Raw genomic sequence first — 22,790 nt, 5'->3', positions numbered from 1 at the left:
CCTCGATGTTGTGCCAACCTGTTATACCGATCTCAAGCCCATCTAACCTACACTATTCCATGTATTCCATATGCTTATCCAATGACGACTTAAATTACCTAAAGTTGGCAAATCTACTACCGTTGCAGGCAAAGCGTTCCATTCCCTAACTACTCTCTGAGTAAAGAAACTACCTCTGACATCTATCCTATATCTTTCACCCCTCAATTTAAAGCTATGCCCCCTCGTGTTCGCCATCACCATCCTAGGAAAAAGGCTCTCCCTATCCACCCTATCTAACCCTCTGATTATTTTATATGTTTCAGTTAAGTCACCTCTCAACCTTCTTCTCTCTAATGAAAACAGCCTCAAGTCCCTCAGCCTTTCCTCATAAGACCTTCCCTCCATACCAGGCAACATCCCAGTAAATCTCCTCTGCACCCTTTCCAAAGCTTCCACATCCTTCTTATAATGCGGTGACTTTTTCTTCTGTTTACCAATCAGTTCTCTATCTAGGTCAGTACACTGTCCCAAACCCATGCACTTTTATTTTGCATAACCTCTCATGTGGGTCCTCATCAAAAGCTTTCTGAAAGCACAAGTAAACCATATCTACTGGCTGTCCCTTATCAACTCTACAGTTACAGCCTCAGAAAATTTGTCAAGCATGATTTTCCTTTCACAAACCTATATTAACTCATTCTGATCCTATCACTGTCTACCAAATGCTGTACTATTAAATATTTTATAATAGATTCTAGCATTTTTCCAACTAAGGATTTCAGGTGAACGGACCTTTTAAACTTTAACTAATCATAAAAGAAAATTTCCTAAAAATAATCAGCCAAACACTATTTGAAATTAACTGGAGATTCCAAAAGAATTAGAATGGAATATGAACTATATTATTTTATACAAGGATTGTGGCTTACTGTATTACTTGAGATTTTATTAGATATCAATAAAGCAATGTTTCAAATAATGTTGTTCATCTATGTCTGTGCAGTGTGCATATGAGTAGGAAAGACCATAAGACATAGGAGTGGAAGTAAGGCCATTCGGCCCATCGAGTCCACTCCGCCATTTAAATCATGGCTGATGGGCATTTCAACTCCACTTCCCTGCACTCTCCCCGGAGCCCTTGATTCCTTGTGAGATCAAGAATTTATCGATCTCTGCCTTGAAGGCATCTAACGTCCTGGCCTCCACAGCGCTCCGTGGCAAGGAATTCCATAAGCCCACCACTCTCTGGCTGAAGAAATGTCGTCTCATTTCAGTTTTAAATTTACCCCCTCTCATTTTAAGGCTGTGCAACAGGTCCTAGACTCCCTGCCTAACAGAAACAACTTCCTAGTGTCCACCCTTTTTAAGCCAAACATTATCTTGTAAGTTTCTATTAGATCTCCCCTCAACCTTCTAAACTCTAATGAGTACAATCCCAGGATCCTTAGCCGTTCATCATTCGTTAAAACTACCATTCCAGGGATCATCTGTGTGAATCTCCGCTGGACATGCTCCAGGGCTAGTATGTCCTTCCTGAGATGTGGGGCCCAAAATTGGACACAATATTCTAAATGGGGCCTAACTAGAGCTTTATAAAGTCTCAGGAGCACATCGCTGCTTTTATATTCCAACCCTCTTGAGATAAATGACAACATTACATTCGCTTTCTTAATCACGGACTCTACATGCAAGTTAACCTTTACAGAATCCTAGACCAACACTCCCAGATCCCTTTGTACTTCTGCTTTATGAATTGTCTCACTGCTTAGAAAATAGTCCATGCCTGTATTCTTTTTTCCAAAGTGCAAAACCTCACATTTGCTCACGTTGAATTTCATCAGCCATTTCTTGGACCACTCTCCTAAACTGTATAAATCTTTCTACAGCCTTCCCACCTCCTCAGTACTAGCTGCCTGTCCACCTATCTTCGCATCATCGGCAAACTTCGCCAGAATGCCCAAGTCCCTTCAAACAGATCATTAATATACAAGGTGAACAGCTGCGGCCCCAACATCGAACCCTGCGGGACACCACTCGTCACTGGTTGCCATTCCGAAAAAGAGCCTTTTATCCCAACTCTCTGCCTTCTGTCAGACAGCCAGTCCTCAATCCAAGCCAGCAGCTCACTTCGAACGCCATGGGTCATCACCTTGCTCAGCAGCCTCCCGTGAGGCACCTTATCAAAGGCCTTTTGGAAGTCTAGATAGATAACATCTACTGGGCTTCCCTGGTCTAACTACTTGTTACCTCTTCAAAGAATTCTAACAGGTTTGTCAGGCATGACCTCCCCTTACTAAATCCATGCTGACTTGTTCTAATCTGACCCTGCACTTCCAGGAATTTAGAAATCTCATCCTTAACAATGGATGGTAGAATTTTACCAACAACCGAGGTTAGGCTAATTGGCCTATAATTTTCCATCTTTTGCCTTGATCCTTTCTTAAACAAGGGGGTTTCAACAGCAATTTTCCAATCATCTGGGACTTTCCCAGACTCTAGTGACTTTTGAAAGATCACAACCAAAGCCTCCGCTATTTCCTCAGCCACTTCCCTCAGAACTCTAAAGAAGTGCTTAACTTCCCAAGATTCTTTTGTCCAAATAATCATGAATAAGATCAGTTTCAATTTACCAAATAGAAAATTTCAAAATAAATTTTAATCATTAGCTTATTAATAGCTTTTTGGAATCATACCGTTATTTCAAGTAAGTTATTTAAAGGATGACTAAAATGTTATTAACTAATGGTATTTATTAAGCAAAGTGCTGTTTTATGAAAATTGAAGTTAAGTAGTCAAGTATATTTTAATATCAATGAAATGTACATCTTATGTAAGGCTATTGTACCTTGCTTTTTTTAAATACTACTTGACAAAGTACATGGATCTGTTCCCTGAGCAAAGGTTACTTCTATTCCTTACAATAATTATAGCTTGAAGTGTTCTGTTAGCGATACACCTGTAAAATCTTAGAAACAGCGCGTCCATAATAGTACAGAGTATTTGGTGTGCAACGTTATTGACTCAGTGACAGAACTAGCACTAAGTATTACCCAATAGCAACCATTCATAAAGGCCACATTATCATCAAAAGGTTTCTTGAAATTTTTTAAATGCCTTATATTCTCCACTGTCCAAAAAAGTAATGAAAATGTTGAATATTGGAGCTCTTGTTATTACAATGGTAACAAGCCCGGTGCAGAAATCTATAGCATCAAAACTGCTTGGTTGATTTTGTTTATTTCCAATAATAACACGTATATTTTGTTTACAGGCACAACATGCCTGCTTGCACTGTTGTCAGACAAAGAGCTAACTGTTGCAAATGTTGGAGATTCTCGTGGTGTACTGTGTGACAAAGAGGGGAATGCCGTACCCCTTTCACATGACCACAAGCCTTACCAGCTGAAGGAAAGAAAACGGATAAAACGAGCAGGTAACGGGAAAAGGAAAAACATCTTACATTGTTTTCAAAAGTGCAAAATATCATAGAATGTATTCTTATTGTCATTCTTGCTGCTGTTTAGCTGGGATCTTGTGTATTTCTGTTGGCATTTTCATGGCATAAGATAATCCCTGCTCTTGATTGATACACCCTAGTCAGATCCAATATTGGGCCTTAGGCTTCATAACCATTGAAGTGGCAAGCTGTGGGAAGCCACAGACAGGCCACTGGTGAAGTACAATTCACTAGGAGCTAGTGTGATGTCAGTAATGGCCCATGGGTAAGTGAAGGGGAAAGCTATCCACTTTGGTGGGAGAAACAAAGATGCAGAATACTTCTTCAGTGGTGAGAGATTGGCAAGTGTTGATGTGCGAAAGAAAGCTAGGTGTCTTTGTTTGTAAGTTACTGAAAGCTAACACGCTAGTCCATTAAGTGATTCAGAAGTCAAATACCTGTTAGATTTCATCACAAGAAGATTTCAGTACAGTATCAAAAAAATCTTGCCTCAATTGTATAGAATGCTGGTTAGGCCTCATCTGGGGTTTTGTGTACAATACTGGTCCTCCTGCCTGAGGAAAGATATAGTTACCATAGAGGGAGTGCAGTGGAAGTTCAGTATAGTGATGGGTTAGTGGCACTGCCCTATGAAGAGAAATTGAAGAGACTGGACCTGCATTCTCTTGAGTTTTTTTTTTAAATGAGGCAATTGCACAGAAAGTTACAAAATTCTTAAAGGAATAGACAGTAATTTTAGAAAGGATGTTTACTATGATTGTGGGGTTCAGAATCAGGAGACAGAGTCTCAAAATTAAAGGGATGTCATCTATGGCCAAAATGAGGTACTCAGGGAAATAGTGAATCCCTTGGATGTCTATGGATATTCAGTCATTACCTTGTAAACAGTTATTTGATTTCAGGTAATGATGATGTCAAGGGATTTGGGAATAGCCTGGGAAAATGGCAGTGAGGTGGATACTCAGCCAATATACAGAATGGCAGTGCAGGCATGGAGCTGATAGGAGCAGGAATGAGCCAATGTTCCTCTGAAAGACCAGGAAGAGGGGCAATCAACTTAGGAATGAAATAGTTACTAAGGGAAAAGTAGCTGTGACAATCAAGGAGGATAGGTTGTGGCAATAATGTTGGGGGAGGAAGAACTGACAGTGTCATGGGTTCGCGTAATTACATCTTAAAACCTTAAAAATTGTTAAATGCACAACAAACTGAGAAACCTACTAAAAATTTATGGGATCTTTGGCTTTATAAATAGAGAAATGGACTACAAAACCAGGAACATGTTGCTAATTCTTGATAAATCACTGGTTAGGCCCCAGATGTGCTATTATTTCTGCGCACCACACTTTAGTAAGAATGTCAAAACTCTAGAGAGGGTGTGGAGGACATTTAGGAGAATAATATTGAGATGTGTAACTTCAGTTACAGAAAGAGAATAGAAAAGCTTGGGTAGCTCTGCTTAGAGAAAAGAGTTTTTTGGAAGATAGAACAAAGAAATTCCAAAATTCAAAGGTGATTTAATAACATGAATATGGAGAAACTCTTACCAATAGCAGAATGATCAATAACCAACGTACACATGTTTAATGTAAAGAAGACAGCACCTTCCAAACCCAGGACCACTTCTGTCTAGAAGGACAAGGGCAGCAGATATATGGGGACACCACCAGCTCCAAGTCACGCATCATCCTGACCTGGAAATGTAGCACCAGTTCTTCACTGTCGCTGGGTCAAAATCCTGGAATTCCCTCCCTAATAATAGCATTGTGAGTCAACACACAGCAGGAACAATGCAGCGGTTCAAGGAGGCAGCTCACCACCACCTCAAGGGCAATTAGGGATCAGCAAGAAATGCTGGCTGGCCAGCCACTCATGCCCACATCTCTCAAAATGAATAGAAAGAAAAGTCCTGCAGAAGAGATTATTGTGCAAATTTAAAGCACAATGGACTGGGGCAAGGTGGACAGAAAACCGGCTGGTAGAGAGGAAACGAGTAGAAATCATTGGGTGCTTTTCAAATTTGCAGACAGTAGCTGGTAGGGTGCCACAGGGATCAGTGCTGGGACCCCAGCTATTCACAATACACATGAATGATTTGGATGAGGGAACAAAATGTAACATCTCAAAGTTTGCAGATGACATCAAGTTGGATGAGGGGGATGAACTGTGATGAGGATGCAGAGATCCTTAAACATGATCTGGACAGTCAAACGACTATTTTGTTACAGCCTAGACCATGAAAGACAATGTCTTTAGTCCAAGCATAATAGCTGTAGCTAGGTTCTTGAATTTGTAGACAGTAGGAATCCTTGCTGTGGCATCAGCATTCATATTTGGTCTTGAAACTTATTTTAAATAAAATCAAAACAAAATTCACCACGGCTGTTGTGCAAAACCCAATTGTTTAACATATCTGTATGTTAAATGTCCAAACCACGCATGTGGCCATGCTGATGGTAATTTATTTTTTAAAATCTGTCAGCAGAAAGAGTTACCCCAGCCAGTCTGAAAACCTGCTTCCTTCACATTTCTAGGTAGTCATTTCATACCCTCACTGTGTCAAGAAGTTCTTTTCTCACTTCACATCTACCGATAACCTGGAGCTCCAGTTTCTGTAGCTGGGAGCACTTTCTGCACAAGTGGTCATCTAGGATAACAAGGTGTAGAGCTGGATGAACACACCAGGTCAAGCCGCATCATAGGAGCAGGAAAGGTGGCGTTTCAGGCCTAGACCCTTCTTGAGTGAAGACAGTATTAGTATGGAATGGCAAAATGCGTCTGCGCAGGGTTGGAGGGGTTAAGGGCTTGTTTTTGTGCAGTATTGTTCTTTGTTCTCTTTCTACAATACAGCTCAGGTCAGGATAACTGATAAGCTCCAGTGTATAATGTTCAGCAATGCATCCACTATTTCTAAGGCCACTTCCTTGTGTACTATGGGACGTAGAATGTAGGACTCTGAAGATTCATTGTCCATTAACCCTAACAGTTTCCTGAGCACATTTTCCTGAAAAGTCCTGATTTTCTTCAGCTCCTCCCATTCACTAGCCACTTTTCCTGTTTTGTTTTTGTGCCAGACTAAATGTTTACGAGTGCCTGTCCACCATCCTATTTATACATTAAAGTGATACTTCCCAGTTTACCAGAGCAAGTTCGTCCCTTAGACCATTATAAGTTTCATAGTTTTTAAAAGGCACTTGTCCAGAGAAGAAGGCCCTCAAGTATTTGATTTTAAAGGGCAATCTAGGATTTGATTTAAAAAGTGATAAGGCATGGCAGCAGAGTACAAGGCTGTGGTGTGCTCTTCCTCCTTTTTGAAGAATTTTGGGCAATGCCCAGGATGATAATGAGTGCAGGACGTGTTTTCCAGAAGCTTGTGATCTGGAACTGGAGTAGTCACTGCGCACGCTATCGAGCATCTACAAGACCAAGAGTCTTATGAATAGCATGTGCAGAGAAATGTTCACTGCAGAGTAAAACTCCACAAGCAGAGAGGGAACAGATGAGCACCATGTAGAGTAGGAGAACTAGGCAGGTATTGCAGGAGTACCCTGTAGATATAAAAACATAGAAGACAGGACCAGGAGGAAATCATTCAGCCATTCGAGTCTGCTCCATCATTCATCGCGATCATTACAGATCATCCAACTCAGTATCCCAATCCTGCTTTTCCCAATAACCCGTCATTTGCTCCAAGCGTTATATCAACCATCTCTTGAATACATTGAGTGCTTTGGCATCAACGACTTCCTGTGATAATGAATTCCACAGACTCACTCCTCTTTGGGTGTAGAAATGTCTCCTCATCTCCATCCTAAATGGTCAACCTGAATCCTTAGACTGTGACCCCTGGTTCTGGATGGTCCCATCATCAGGGACATCCTCCCTGCATCTACTCTGTCTAGTTCTGTTAGAACTTTATAAGTCTCTATGAGAACTAGCCCACTCATTTGTCTGAACTGTAGCAAAAACAAACCTAACCTAGTCAAGGGAGATAAGAAGGTGTCGAGCTGGGTGAACACAGCAGGCCAAGCAGCAGAGGAGCAGGAAAGCTAACATTTTGGGTCTGGACCCTTCTTCAGAAATGGGGAAGGGGAAGGGAATGGGAATTATGAAATAAATAGAGAGAGAGGGGGAGGTGGATGGAAGATGGATAAAAGGAGCAGATAGGTGGAGAGGAGATGGACAGGTCAATGAGGCGGGGATGTGGCTGGAAGGTAGGGCATGGGGGTGGGGGTTGAGGTGGGAGGAGTAGATATATGAGAGAAAGGACGGACAGGTTAGGGAGGCAGGGACGAGTTGGACTGGTTTTGGGATGCGGTCAGGGGCGGGGAGATTTTGTAGCTTGTGAAGTCCACATTGATACCATTAGGCTGCAGGGTTCCCAAGTGAAATATGAGTTACTGTTCCTGCAACCTTTGGGTGGCATCGTTGTGGCTAACAGTCAGTCAATCTCTCCTCATCCCTAGAATCAGCCTGGTAAACCTTCACTGCAGTCTCTTAACAGCAAGAGCATCCTTCCGGAGAAAAGGAGACCAAAACTGCACACAATATTCTAGGCATGGCCTCACCAAGGCCCTATGTAACTGTTATAACACGTCCCTGCTCCTGTACTTGAAACCTCTTGCAATGAAGGCCAACATACAATTTGCCTTCTTTAGCACCTGCTGCACATGCATGCTTATCTTCAGCAATGGGTATCCTTCTGTACCAAGCTCCTCCTGCTACTGAACGTCAGTGTTGGAAGTAGTGAATGTTTGTGGATGTATGGATGTAGTGCCAATCAACCAGGCTGCTTTGTCCTGGATGGTGTCAAGCTTCTTGACTGTTGTTGGGGCTGCAGTCATCCAGGCAAGGATTGGTATCTGGAATGCTGGGGACCGCTGGAGGAGGCTGAGATGAATCAACCACTCGGCACTTCTGGCTGAAAATTGCTGCAACTGCTTCAGCCTGATCTTTTGCGCTGATGTGCTGGGTTCTTCCATCATTGAGGCTGGGGACATTTGTGGAGCCTGTTCCTCCAGTGAGTTGTTTAACCATCCACCACCATTCATGACTGGATGTGACAGGACTGCAGAGATCTGATCCATTGGTTATGGGATAGCTCAGGTGTGTCTATCACTTGCTGTTTGGCGTGCAGGTAGTCCTGCTTGGTGGCTTCACCAGGTTGATACTTCATCTTCAGGTATGCCTGGTGCTGCTCCTGGCATGCCCTCCATTGAACCAGGGTTGATCCCCTGGCTTGTTGGTAATGTTTGAGTGGGGGATATGCCAGGCCATGAGGTTACAGATTGTGCAGGAGTACAATTCTGCTAATGTTGATGGCCCACAGTGCCTCATGAATGCCCAATCTTGAGATGCCTGATCTGTGCGAAGCCTGTTCCATTTAGCACGGTGATAGTGCTACACAACACGATGGAGGTTGTTCTCAAAGTGAAAGTGGGACTTCGTCTCCACAAGGGCTGTGCAACGGTCACTTATCAATCCTGTCATGGACAGACGCAACTGCAGCTTGCAGATTAGTAAGATGAGGTCAAGTATGTTTTTCCCTCTTATTGGTTCCCTCACCACTTGTCGCAGGCCCAGTGGACATTGAAATCCCCCACCCAGAGTACATTTTGTGCCCTTGCCATCCTCAGTGCTTCCTCTAAGTGTTGTTCAACATTGAGGAATACTGATTCATCAACTTGAAGCCATGAGGCTTCATGGGGTCCGGTGTCAATGCTGAGGACTCCTAGAGCAACACCCTCCCTACTGTATACCACTGTGCCACACCCACTGCTGGGGTGACAGGATCGTGATGGTGGTGTCTGGGACATAGTCATACTCAGAATGATACCTTACAGACAATGTCAGGCTGAGAGAGATAGTAGGAAATGCCGATGCTGGAGAATCTGAGATAACAAGGTGTAGAGCTGGATGAACACAGCAGACCAAGCAGCAGAGGAGCAGGAAAGCTGACGTTTTGGGTCTGGAACCTGTCAGGCTGTTGCTTGACTAGTTTGAGAGACAGCTCTCCCAGTTTTGGCACTAACCCCCAGATGTTAGTGAGGAGGCCAGGGCTGTTTCAGCCATTGTCTTTTCCGATGCCTGGGTCAATGTCAGGTAATCCATCCAGTCTCATTTCTTTGAGTCTTTGCGCAATTGGTACAACTTAGTGGCTTGCTAGTCCATTTCAGAGGGCAGGTGAGAGTCAGTCGCATTGCTGTGGGTTTGGAGTCACATGTAGGCCAGACTTTTTTTTGAATTCCAATTCCACTATCTGCCGTGGTTGGATTTGAACCCGAGTCCCCAGAACATCAGCTGGGTTTCTGGATTAATAGTCCACAGATAATACCACTAGGCCATCACCTAGATGATCAGAGGATTAGATAAGGTGGACAGTCACGGACTTTTTCCTAGGATGATGACGTCAGCTTGTACGAGGGGGCATAGCTACAAATTAAGGGATGATAGATTTAAGATAGATGTCAGAGGCAGGTTCTTTACTCAGAGTGGTAAGGGCGTAGAAAGCCCTGCCTGCCAATGTAGTTAACTCAGCCACATTAGGGGGATTAAAAACAGTCCTTGGATCAGCATAGGGATGAGGATGGGATAGTGTAGTGGGATGGGCTTAGATTAGTTCACAGGTCGGCGCAACATTGAGGGCCAAAGGGCCTGTTCTGCACTGTATTGTTCTATGTTCTATGTTCTATAACTACAGGTGAGATGAGGAGAAATTCTTTTCCACAGTATGTTGCTAAACTCTGGAATTCACTACCTCAAAGGCTGGAGAATACTAATACAATAATAACTTCCAAGAGGCAACTGAAAAATTCTGGAAGGGGAATATTTGCAGAACGATGGCGAGGAGGCAGGAGAGTTACATCAATTGGAAAGCTTGTTCCAAGAATGAAATGGCCTTAAAAACCTGTTTCTGGGTGATATTTTTTCTATTGTTGCAACCTAATAGTCCTCTTAGTCCTTTTAAGACTGTTCAATCATTGCATGCAGACCTGGGTAGGCAAATCTTACAGTGGGGTCCGAAAATAAGCATTAAACCCATTGTTTGCAAATGTAAAAAACCTATCAGCTATTTGAAGCTTGGATACTGCACAATGACTTTTTGGCCTTTACCAATATGATTGCTTACATATTTGTATCTTGAAATTAGATGTGCACTTTCAACCTGTTCAAAAACTAAATAGGTTACGTAAAATTTTAAGTTTATTCTTTGTTTCTTACCATCAAATCATCAACAAGTTACTTGAAATCAACCTAACTGATTGATTATTGAAAGTGTTTAATTAATACGGATCACATCTTAGACTAGTCCTTGGAATTTATAAGGTCAATGGGAAATTTATCAAGTTTTCAAGATATTAAGGGGAACAGGTAAGACCAATAGGGAGAAACTATTTCCAGTGATTCAGAGTCCTGGACTAGGACTAGCTCAGAAACCAAGGCCTTTCAGGCCATCTTGTTCTTGGTAAGAACTATTCAATCAATGTAACACCTCTGTATCTTCTCCATTGCTCTGCAAAGTTTCCCCGCCCAGTATTTTCAACTGTCTTTTGGAAGTTATTATTGGATTAGTTTCCTCCAGCCTTTTAAATTGTGCAATCCAGATTATAGCACCATATTGTGTATAGCCCTAGGATATTTCAGGGGTAAAATTAGGGGACACTTCTCCACATAACCTTGTAGAAATACAGAAATTTGCATCAAATATCTGCAGTTGATGCTATGTCAGTTGTTAATTCTAATTCTGAGATTGACAGACTTTGTTACCCTAAAGAATATAATAGACATGGGTGTATGGAGCTTGGTCATAGATCAGCCATGAGGTCATTCAATGGAACAATAGATTTGAGGGACTAAGTGGCCTATCCCTGTTCATATGTTCCTAAACACACATGGTAAACATTATACATCTACACAAAAACCAAAAATGTGACTGAATTAAGTAACTGCAATCATTTACATAATGTAACTGAAATTTTAAGTGTGTTGAAATAAAAAAGCTTTATTTTTATCCTGTGGCTTTATATTATTGCATAGATATCAAGAACCAATATTAGGTTCTGATCCATGATTCCATGGTATAATTATAAGATTACAAATTTATTCCTATTATACAATGGAAAAATGTTATTACAATATAGAAACACATTTTAAGGATATACATGCTTTATTTTGTTATAGGTGGTTTCATAAGTTTCAATGGTTCATGGAGGGTCCAAGGAATTTTGGCAATGTCTCGTTCTCTAGGAGATTACCCTCTTAAAAACCTCAAAGTCGTCATCTCTGACCCTGATATCCTGTCTTTTGACTTGGATAAACTACAACCACAGTTCATGATATTGGCCTCAGATGGTCTCTGGGATGCTTTCAGCAATGAAGAAGCTGTAAGATTCATCAAAGAACGTCTTGACGAGCCACACTTTGGTGCAAAGAGCATTGTTCTGCAGTCTTTCTACAGAGGATGTCCTGATAACATAACTGTCATGGTGGTAAAATTCAGAAACAACAGTAAGACAGAAGACCAGTGAATGACATTGAGCTCGAGGGCAAGGTTCTTCAAGTAATACTGTGCAAATGTTAGCAATGTGTGTGATAACAATAGTAAAGGTCATGATATTTACATCCGAATGGTCAGTGCTAGATGGCTTGTAGAATTGGACAAACCAAGTAGCTGCACATTCATTTTAATGGGCTGAGGTCAAAATATCATCCTTTTTATCTTTAATCATTTTCAAAATCTCTTCTAATATTTCTATTATATATAATACAATGCACAGTGCAAATCTTATGCTACAATGCTAAACTAATTGTGATCAACAATTTTATAAAGAATAGCCAATTTAAGCAATAAAGCAAAAACTAATTAACATTCAGGTTCCTTGCTGCTGATTCAGTGGTTTCCATAACCAATAGAACAGCTACTGAGAAGACATTCATTGAGTAACTGTGGATTTAAAAAAATAGATTTAACTAACCCTGACAAAAGAAGAATTATTTTAATATACTGTATGAAAAGGAAAATAAATGTGTCTGCATAACTTACAACATAAATTCTTAGGCACATTGCATATGAACAGTTGATGTAACAAAAACATAGTTATTTGGAATATATCCTCTTTATAGCTCACTCTTAGCATAGGCACCATAAGTTATTAATCATTTCTTCGAAGAGGATGATAGGGTGGTGTAACTTAAGAACTTGTCTCTGGGGTCTCCCTCATTGCTTCTTTGTGATTAGCTGACAATGGTCAACAACTTCTGGGTAAAAAATGTCTGAATACATTCTGCCGACCAGATCTTACCTTCACAGTCACCAAATTCAAGCTGTGTTCGAGAGTCTACAGTAATGATTTTCAATTAACAGAAGTTAATATCATGGAAGATGTAAAACTTGCAGCCAATTTGACATTTCCCCTTTAGCATTTTTGCTCAAAGCCAACATTACCCCGATGTGATCTGCCTATATTTACTCTATAAATATTTGAAGTGGCTTTCTCAGACATTAGTGAATTTATGCATGGTCAGTCGTACCACCTGCACATTTTAAATGAAAGATCTCTTTTTCTTAGTAAGACTCACAGATCATTGTCAGTCAGTCACAACTCTACTTTTGATTGGCATGTTTGCCAAAGTGGCAAGTTTTGGACGAGTCCTTTCATGATGGCAATGCTAACAATTTGTTCTGAATAGTAGGACGAAGCAAGTCATCAATCAGATCCTATCCAATTTCTCTTACCTATGTGTAGGACTTAGACTATGAAGATCTCCACATTGTGCTAATCGGTTCGTGTATCATTATTCTCTGCTGAGATCCAACTTTGTTGTATGCAGATGGTGCATTCCACTTCACTAGCTAGATGTAACTGGTTAAAAAGTCAGTGAAAAGTTAGGCTAGCATTCAAATTTGCATCCCTCTTTACTGTTAGGGCAAAGGGGTTCCTTTTATATGATCAAGAAATTTTGTTTCATAGTAATATCTACACAGTCAGTGGTGTGACAAAGTATTTACTCAGCAAATTCAGAGTAAATTCCCCATAAATGATTTATATTTTTTCATGTAACAAATACTGTGCTGAAAAATACCTAACGGACATTGAACAAATATCAAACTCAGCATGTTGATTTAATAACTAAGAAAAATATCAGAATAAACAATGTAACATTTAAATACAACAAGAATTGCAAATTTTAAATGCTTTCATATATCATCTACTGATCATTATGTCAGAGTCATACACTTTAAATAAAGAAACAAACAAAGATAAATCTTGACCTGAGGTGTCCCATCCAGTGGTAATTATGATACAGTACAAATTTATAAAACAAGTATTAAACATTAGAAGTAGATTTATTGTCATGTGTTCTCAAGTGCTGGAGTGTAGTGAAAAGTGTACAAAGTCTCCATTCCTGGCACCATTTTAGGTACAAAGGTATCTAGGTACAAAATCTTAGGTGCAACAAAATTATACTGATTATTAACAAAGAAATTATTCAGTTTTCTGCTACCTCAAAAGAATATGAACTATCTTATTTAAGTTATATGGTGTCACATTATGAGTAGCTTAAATATGTGGGTTGAAACTGCAAATGTAAGGAAGGGAATCATTAATCAAGCATCTTCTGAGTGCTCAAGGTCTTGCACCTTACAGTAAATGCATGATACATGTTCCATGAAATTACAAAGTAAAGCCTCTATCCAGTCAGCTCAGTTTTGCTATTAAAAGAATAATTTAAGATAAACAGTAGTGATGTATTGCTAAAACCAGCTGAATGAACTTGGAATCAGAACGCTGTTAACTATCCATAGCAACAATTTCAAGGGTTATTTAAGATTTTGTTTAGAATTCATCAACGAAATAGCTTTACTAAGAAACATAGTAATAATAGGGCTATGTCTTCTTTCACCTCTTAAATTTTAGGTAAAAAGTAAATGTGAATATGATCAATTGCTTAATGTCTCAATTACATTTTCATTAAAATTAGTGAATTGGACAAAATCTTAATACTAACTGACCCATTTCAAAATGCAAAGTAAATATACATAGTCATGGTTAAATTTACATCAAAACAGACATAATATTTGTATCATGTAGCAGCTTCTAGTATGTATAAAATTTGAAAGACCCACCTTAAGTGGATGTATGATGATTGAACTTGTCCAGCTTTGGCCACAAACTTGTTCAGTAAGCTTAACAAAAACAACTTTAAGATTGTACAATGAAGCAATGGATTGCTCTTGGTGCACTATTCCTAAAAATGTTGGCTGAATTAGTTCTAATTGTACAACTGATTATTAACAATTCCCAAAGTAATCACTTTTACATCTATTCATAGGAGTGTAGGAAAATGTAGGAGAATTCTAACGTGCAATATTGGAAGTCTTCTAAAAGTATGAAGTATTGTTATTTAAGAAAATTTCAGGAATTCCTTTGCTAATGAACAGGGATAAAAAAGCAGATATGCACAAAAAGTAACAGTTGGTTAATTATTCATGATCTCAGCATTCCCACCCATCTGAAATGCTTTCAAATGCAGAGAAAAACTTGAGATGAACTTGTTAAGGGTTCATAAAGGTAATGAGCAATATTATCCAGCTACAATGTTTATTTCAAAGATGATTATTTTACAAATGATAGGTCTGATGTGAGTAGGGATAATGAATGAAGAAATGTCAGGGAATTTCTGAAGCATCATTTCAAATTGAGATGAATCTCTGTTTGTCCTTGCTTAAAGTTTGAGTTGATTTCTGAAATTTTGAGCAGGGTATGATGTGGTAAAGGCAGTGGATACTTCAAAGGTTATGGCGCCTGACAACTTTTCAATCTAGCACACAAGACTTGCTGCAGACATATCTGCACCCCTAAGCAAGCTGCTCCGAATTAGTTACAACACTGGCATTTACTTGAAACTAGAAAATTGCCCAGATATATACCCTCCACAAAAAGCAGGAAAATAATCAACCCAGTAAATTACTGCCCTCTCAGAATATGCATAAGCATTAGTAAATTGATGACAGGTGTTTCACAACATTCAGTTTGGGTTTTATCAAGTTACTCACTTTCTGTCCACAATATAGCAATGGTCCAAAAATGAACAAGAATTAAGTTCAAGGAGACAGATGAGAGTGAGCATCAAGGAGTTCTCAGAAAACTATGGTCATTGGAAATCAGGAGAAAAGCCTTCCACTGGTTGTAATCAAATCTATAACAAGGGAAGATGGTTGTGGTCATTTGCAGTCAATCACTTCAGTCCCAGGACGTTGCTGAAAGAATTCCGCAGGGTGGTCTCTAGGCCCAACTACCTTCAGCTGTTTTATCAGTGACCTTGCCTCCATCATAAACTCAGAACTGGGGATGTTCACCGATGATTGAACAATATTATGTACTATTCTCAACTCCTCAGATACTGCAGCCCTCTGGGTCTATATGCAGCAAGACCTGGACTGATAAGTGATAAGTAATGTAGATGTCACACAACTGTCAGACAATGACCATCTCCAACAAAAACAAATCTAACCATCTCCCTTTGACATTTCGAGTTATTGCCATTGCTGAATCCTCCTTTATCAACATCTTGTGAATTACCATTGACAAGAAACTGAACAGGATAAGCTATGTAAATTCTGTGTCTATAAGAACTGGTGAGAGGGAATTTTGCAGGAAGTAACTCACCTGCTAATTTTTCCCCAAAGCCTGGCCACCACCACAAAGCATAGATTAAGGATGTGATGACATTCTCCCCACTTGCCTGGAGAGTGCAACTCCAATAATACCTAAGAAGGTAGTTCACAATTTGTGCTAATTACCCAAGGCAATCTTTCACAGCTACATCTTTTGGTAAAGAAGCAAACACTAAGGAAAGATAATAAAATGTGAGGCTGGATGAACACAGCAGGCCAAGCAGCATCTCAGGAGCACAAAAGCTGACGTTTCGGGCCTAGACCCTTCATCAGAGAAGTCAGGTTCAATTAGGAGATTATGGCTGATATCTGATCAGGGTGGTTATGAAACAGTGGAAACCTCTCCCACTGCCAGTCACTAATCTCCAAGTAATTTGAAGCCAAAATAACTGCAAGTTACACCTTGAAGCTCAAAGGCTCTATAGCAATAGTACAGCTTTTGACAATTATCCTTCTGTGTGAAAAAATTGTAGACATCTGATATTGCCATCTGGGTATTGGATATTCTGCTTCCACTATCAAACACCATCCTAGTGTTGCTCAGAAGGAAATCAATGGCAATTCAATGGGCCCAATTTTAACTCAGTGAACGGATCGGATTTGACAGTTACATTTTTGCCCATTTGCTTTTACTGTTATTGCCACCACTTGAAAACAAACCTCCTTCAATTCAGCAGGAACATGCAATATGCTACATCTGAATCAGTTGGCCTGTCAGTATCATTGTCACCACTTCTTTACTGGATGTTGGCTTCGCACATCCTCATTAGACTCACATTATCTGAATTGTATCTATTTGCACAACTCCCTACTTTAAGTATCATTTGTGTCTGTTGATACACATGCATGTGATGGTTCTTTGGTGTGATTACTGGCTGAGTAAATTCTCCTCTCTCTGTGAAAATAGCAGATGGTAAATAATTGGTATGTAACCGATTTCACCATTTGCACAGTGCATTGTATTTAAATTATTACATACTAAAACACAGTGTTTGTACTATGTTTAAAAAAGTATCACATGGCACATACAGTATTTCATTAGTTAGTTTTACATTTCAACCTTCACAGACTCAAACCTTACCACAATTTCGAAGTGCGTACTCCATCAGATATATTCTCGAGTTTCTTTCTGAATACTATGTGCTGAGCACCTTATTCTTTAGAACTAGATTCATTCAGAGCTTGTCACAGAAGCATAGAGATTTGTCTTCGCCTATGCATCATAAGCATTACAGGACAGAGTGCAGGAAGAAAATCAGGCAAGGAGGATTGCACACACATAACCAGAGACTGCCTAATTCTTTGTAAAACTGGTGTCTGCTTTCATGGACATGTATTCTACTCCACCCACATTATCTTTTTAAGCACCATCCAGATAATGCATAGGCAGTAAAAATCCAAGATTTCCCCTATACTTTTACAAACTGCTTCCCAGTCAACAGATGATAAATAAGTGTCAATTCATATTGTATACCACATATCTCTATGATAGGATGGCTTTGCATATACTTATCCTATATTATGTCTTTTAACATAAAGAACATGTGAATAGGACAGATTCAAAACAGTAAAAATAGGTTATTTTCTTTGTTTATTGCCACTGTGAGATGGGATGCCAGCATGCCAATTTTAAAAACCTCTGTCTTAACTCAAAGCACTCTGATTTGTAACGTCATATGTTCATTGGATTTGGGGAAGGAAATACTGCATGATGAAGAGAGTACATTTAATGTCAAGGGTGCATTGGTCAGTGCGTTATCATGGCTGAAAATATAATATCCAAAGCCCAGAAGCTTCTGAACAGAAGGACAGTTGGGTCTTCCTATATTTTTATCAACTTGTTTTAATTTTGTTTATATTGTTGCCTTATTTTAAATCCTATTTTATTTATTGTTTAAAAAGTACTTTTGTTTAATGAATCTGAACATGGAGTCTAGGATAAATATGGTTAAAATATACAATAATTTCTTGTTTTAGGTTCTGAAGACCTGCATGGCTCTATATTTGTCTCTAGGAGACAGTACAGACTGCAAGTAATGAATCTAACACGGTGTTTTGGATGTAAATAAACCATATTGTCTTAGTTTCGTACTGGGCAATGAAGTGTCATCTTTTGTATGCTTAAATTGTACAGTACATGATTCCAGGACATGAATTACATTACAAAAGTTAGTGGCTAGATAGAACTGGTGAAATGATTATGTATAATACTAACTATATGTAAAACACTGTGATGATGAACATCAGAAAGTGTCAAACTACTGAAAATATGGGCAAGCAGTTGTGTTGTGCAAACAATAAAATAAAAATATGGATTTCTAATTTTGAATTGAATGACTCGTTTGTGTGATAGGATTTTTATGGAGACATAGAGAATGATTATCTTAATTGAAGATATACCACAAATTCACGTGCACAAATTTGTGTTTTCTGTCATTATTTCTCGGAGGTAATTGATTGATTTTAGGTCCCTGAGTGAAAAATTTAAATATTCTCTTTCCTGGTGCTTCCCTTCTGTATTACAGAATTGCTGCCTCTGGTTGGAAGCTTCCTGCATGATCCATCAAATTTCACACCTTTTCCAGCATCCTTTTCCAGTCAGTCACTGACCCATTCATCCTCTAGTACATCACTGTGCTGGAACAAATTGGAAAGTGAATATATCCTCCGTTGCTCAATTGGTTGATTTTTGACTCAGCTTTTTTAAAAAAGCTATCTTCAGCTCTTTCGAAATTAATCAGCATTAAGTGGACAAAGAAAATAGGAAGAAAGGACATTTGGTTGAATCATACTATTTTTGGCTGAGTCCAAGTTGCATAAGGTTTTCTGAAGGGATTTCTGCTATGTGGCCTAGAGTGTTTTTTTCAACTGTATCTTACCAAATTCATCTCATTAACAACCCACCTCCACCCCTTGGTGTCCCTCAAGTCCTATTCCAGCCCCATCTTAACATACAACATTCCCAGAAAAACTTGCTACTGAGCAGATACCCACGGAAAGTCTAACATTCCTTCTGGCTGTGCCAGTTTACAAGGTTACTGTGCACCCAGATGAGCACTGGCATTTCAAAGATGCCCTGCCTGCTCAAGGTTAAATTGTGAACAATTCTGCAAAGGAGAAAATAGTACCATGATTCACCAACAGGGATCTGGAGGTCCTGGTCAAAGAGTTGGTGCAAGGGAAAAAAGACCTGCTCTTGGAGGACCATTAAGAAGGTCATGACATCAGGGCCTAGCAAATCAGTCCGAGGTTGCCACAATCCAGAAGGATGACCCAGCAGTGCTGCAAGAAGGTCAATGACCTCTTCTGCTGCCTGAGTTTAAATGCCACACTCTTAGCTGCCTCACACAAACGCTGGCACTACACCCAAATCAGTCTCATTCAAGCACATCACTTGTAACCATGGCTATGACGCCTTCTATCTCTTGTGACTTGCATGTGCAGCCAGCATCCCCTCTACCTCTACAGAGAAACACCTGGCTCTGCCAAAAGCCACCCCTGGACATCTGGGGGTGAGAGTACTGACGCCTCAGAGGAAGCTTAGCAAGGCTACCTCGTGAACTTCCCATAACTTCCACCAGCTCAGACATGTTGGTGGGAATATAAAGCATTGAGAATTTGGGATCACAATCTGGTGAACATCTCACTGTGGCAGCTACACAGCTCAGACATGTTGGTGGGAATATAAAGCATTGAGAATTTGGGATCACAATCTGGTGAACATCTCACTGTGGCAGCTACACAGCTGGCTGAGGAAAAAATGCCCTAAGCCACTGGCACTCAGAGCACTGCCAGAAACCAGGTACCTGCTCAATCCCAGGCAGGTGAGGACCCAGTAGTGTCAGCAATCAGGAACTTTGTCAACATGCACAGGGAGAAACAGAAATGGCTGAAAATCGTGTGTGACACAATGGCCCTCATTGCCCAGAAGCTGCAACAATGCAGCAAATCATCCAAACATCTGTCTGCCTCAATGGACAGGTTGGTGGCTGCCATAGAGAGCCAGCAATGCAACCTCAGAGTCTGCTGGAGACGTCCACACAACCAGCCATTGGTCTTCAGGTCAGGGAACGTGACACACACTCCAGGTGCTCAATCCTCACAAAGGGACAAGGTAGGTCCAGGAGGTACCAAACTGGAGGAGGAACCATACACAGACGCACCAGAAATCTCCTCTCAGACACCCAAGAAGTGGCCTGGTCGTTCATCTCCACCCATCATAACTGAATGAAGAGGGTAAATTTGCAAGAAGACCCTTAGCATGGGTGGCCCATCCAGACACATGTGGTTCCAACGCAACCACCTAAATGTCCAGGATCAACCAGCTCCATTGCAAATGGAATGTTGACCTTTGTTTCAAAGACAATGACATATTAAAATTGGAAGGTTTTGCTAAAACTATACATGGCACTAGTCTGACCAGAGCTGGAATACTGTGAACAGTTTCAGGCCTGTTATCTAAGGAAAGATATAATAGCTTCAGAGGCAGGCCAGAGAAGCTTCACTGGGTTGATACCATGTTTTGATGGACTGTCAGATGAATGGGTTGGGCTTGTACCCATGGGAATTTAGAAGAATGACATCCTATCGAAACATAAGTTTCTTAGATGAAAATAAAACAAAGGACTGCTGATGCTGAAGATCTGAAACAAAAACAGAGATTGCTGAAAAACTCAGCAGATCCAGCAGCATCTGTGGGGAAAAGCACAGTCAATGTATCATCCAGCCCAGTGATGCTTCTTCAAAATATTTTGGAAAGGTAATAAAGAGAGAGAAAATTATCTACAATGGCAAACTAGCAAGGAATATAAAGTCTGACAATAAGAGTTTCTTAAGATATATAAAATGGTGAAAGTGAGCATCGACACCTCAGAAAATTAATCTGGGAAGATAGTTATGGGGAACAAGGCAGTGGTAGATGAATTAGTCAGATATTTTGCAACAGTCTTCACAATGAAAGGTCGATCAAACATTCGATTAATACTAAAGGGGAGGAATAAGACCATCATTAACATCAAACCAATATAACTTATATTTTGGCCATGAAGCGATTTTTCTTTATGTTCATGGGGCAAGGATTTTCACAGTGTACGCTACTATTTATTGCCCACACTTAATTTCCAGACAGCAGTTAAGAATCAACCATGATCAGGTGGGTTTGGTGTCACAAGTAGGACAAACCAGGTAAAGGTGATAAATTTCCTTCCCTGAAGATCATTAATAAAGATGACGTTTTTGAAGAATAGGCAGTGGTTACATGGTTGTCAGTGGACTGTTACTTTTTTCTAATTAATTCAAATTTCATCATCTTCCATGATGGGATTCATAGAGTGATGTAGCATAGGAACAGGCCCTTCAGTCCAACCAGTCCATATGGACCATAAGCCCAAACTAAAAAGTCCCACCTGCCTGTACATAGCCCATATCCCTCCAAACATTTCTTATTCATGCACTTATCTAAATGTCTTTTAAACATTGTAACTGTACATGTATCCATCACATTTTCTAGAAGTTCATTCCACATATAAACTATCTTTGTGTAAAAAAAATTGCACCTCATATCTTTTTAATATGTCTCCTCTCACCTTAAAAATGTGCATCGTTGTCTTGTAATTATCCATACCCCTCATGATTTTATAAACTTCTATAAGGTTACACCTCAACCTCCTACGCTCCAATTCCAAAAGTCCCAACCTCTACAGCTTCTCCTTATAATTCAAACTCTCCATTCCCAGCAACATCCTGGGAATTCTCTTCTGAACCCTCTCCAGCTTAATAATATCCTTCCTATAACAGCGCAACTAAAACTGGTTATAGTACACCAGGAGAGGCCTCACCAATGGCTTGTACAACCTCAACATAATGTCCCAATTCCTATTCTCAAAGGTCTGAGCAATGAATGCTGGTGTAGTAAACACCTTAACCAACCTATCTATATGTGACACAAACTTCAAAGAATTACATATCTGAATCCCAAGGTCTCTCTATTCTAGAACACTACCCCAGGCCCAATATTTAATTGTATAAGTCCTGTCCTTATTTGTTTCACCAAAACGCAACACCTTGCAATTATCCAAACTAAACTCCATCTGTCACTCTTCAGCCCATTGACCCAATTGACCAAAATCCCCTTGTAATCTTAGATGACCTTCTTTACTGTCCATAAAACCATTAATTTTGGTGTCATCCACAAGCTCACAATCATGCTGTTTATATTCTTGTTCAAATCACTTATATAAACACAAAGAAAAGTGGACCCAATAGCGATCCCTATGGAACACCGCTGGTCACGGGCATCCAGTCTGAAAAACAACCTCCTACCATAACTCTCTGTCTTCTGCCATTAAGTCAAATATGTATCCAACTGGCAAGGTCACCCTGAATCCTGTGATCTAACTTTACTAATTAGTCTACCATGCAATACCTTGTCAAAGGCTTTACTAAAGTTTCGGTAAACAGTATCCACCGCTCTGTCCTCATCAATCTTCTTAGTTGCTTCCTTAAAAAAAGACTCAATCAAGTTTGTGAGACACAATTTACCTCACACAAAACCATGCTGACTTCCTCTAATCATTCCTTGCCTATCCAAATACATATAAATCTTATCTTTCAGAATCACTTGCAAAAGGTTACCCACTACCAAAGTTAAACTCACACATCTATAGTTCCCAG

At 40.0% G+C, this 22,790-nt stretch overlaps 2 protein-coding genes across 2 annotated transcripts in view; both read left to right on the top strand.

Moving 5' to 3' along the window:
- Window positions 1-18,440, top strand: part of ppm1lb (protein phosphatase, Mg2+/Mn2+ dependent, 1Lb) — a 178,122-nt gene extending 159,682 nt beyond the window's left edge. The window contains exons 3-4 of the mRNA XM_048542139.2: window positions 3,254-3,415; window positions 11,621-18,440. Of these exons, the coding sequence (XP_048398096.1) occupies window positions 3,254-3,415; window positions 11,621-11,967 (509 nt within the window). The 3' untranslated portion in view covers window positions 11,968-18,440. The remainder of the gene's footprint in view (window positions 1-3,253; window positions 3,416-11,620) is intronic.
- Window positions 1-22,790, top strand: part of LOC125457967 (ADP-ribosylation factor-like protein 14) — a 124,216-nt gene that overhangs the window by 35,598 nt on the left and 65,828 nt on the right. The window lies entirely within an intron of this gene.

Source organism: Stegostoma tigrinum, chromosome 14, assembly GCF_030684315.1.
Source record: "Stegostoma tigrinum isolate sSteTig4 chromosome 14, sSteTig4.hap1, whole genome shotgun sequence".
Lineage (NCBI taxonomy): Eukaryota > Metazoa > Chordata > Chondrichthyes > Orectolobiformes > Stegostomatidae > Stegostoma > Stegostoma tigrinum.
Note: the sequence above shows the minus strand (reverse complement) of the source record. Positions and strands in the feature narration are given on the sequence as shown.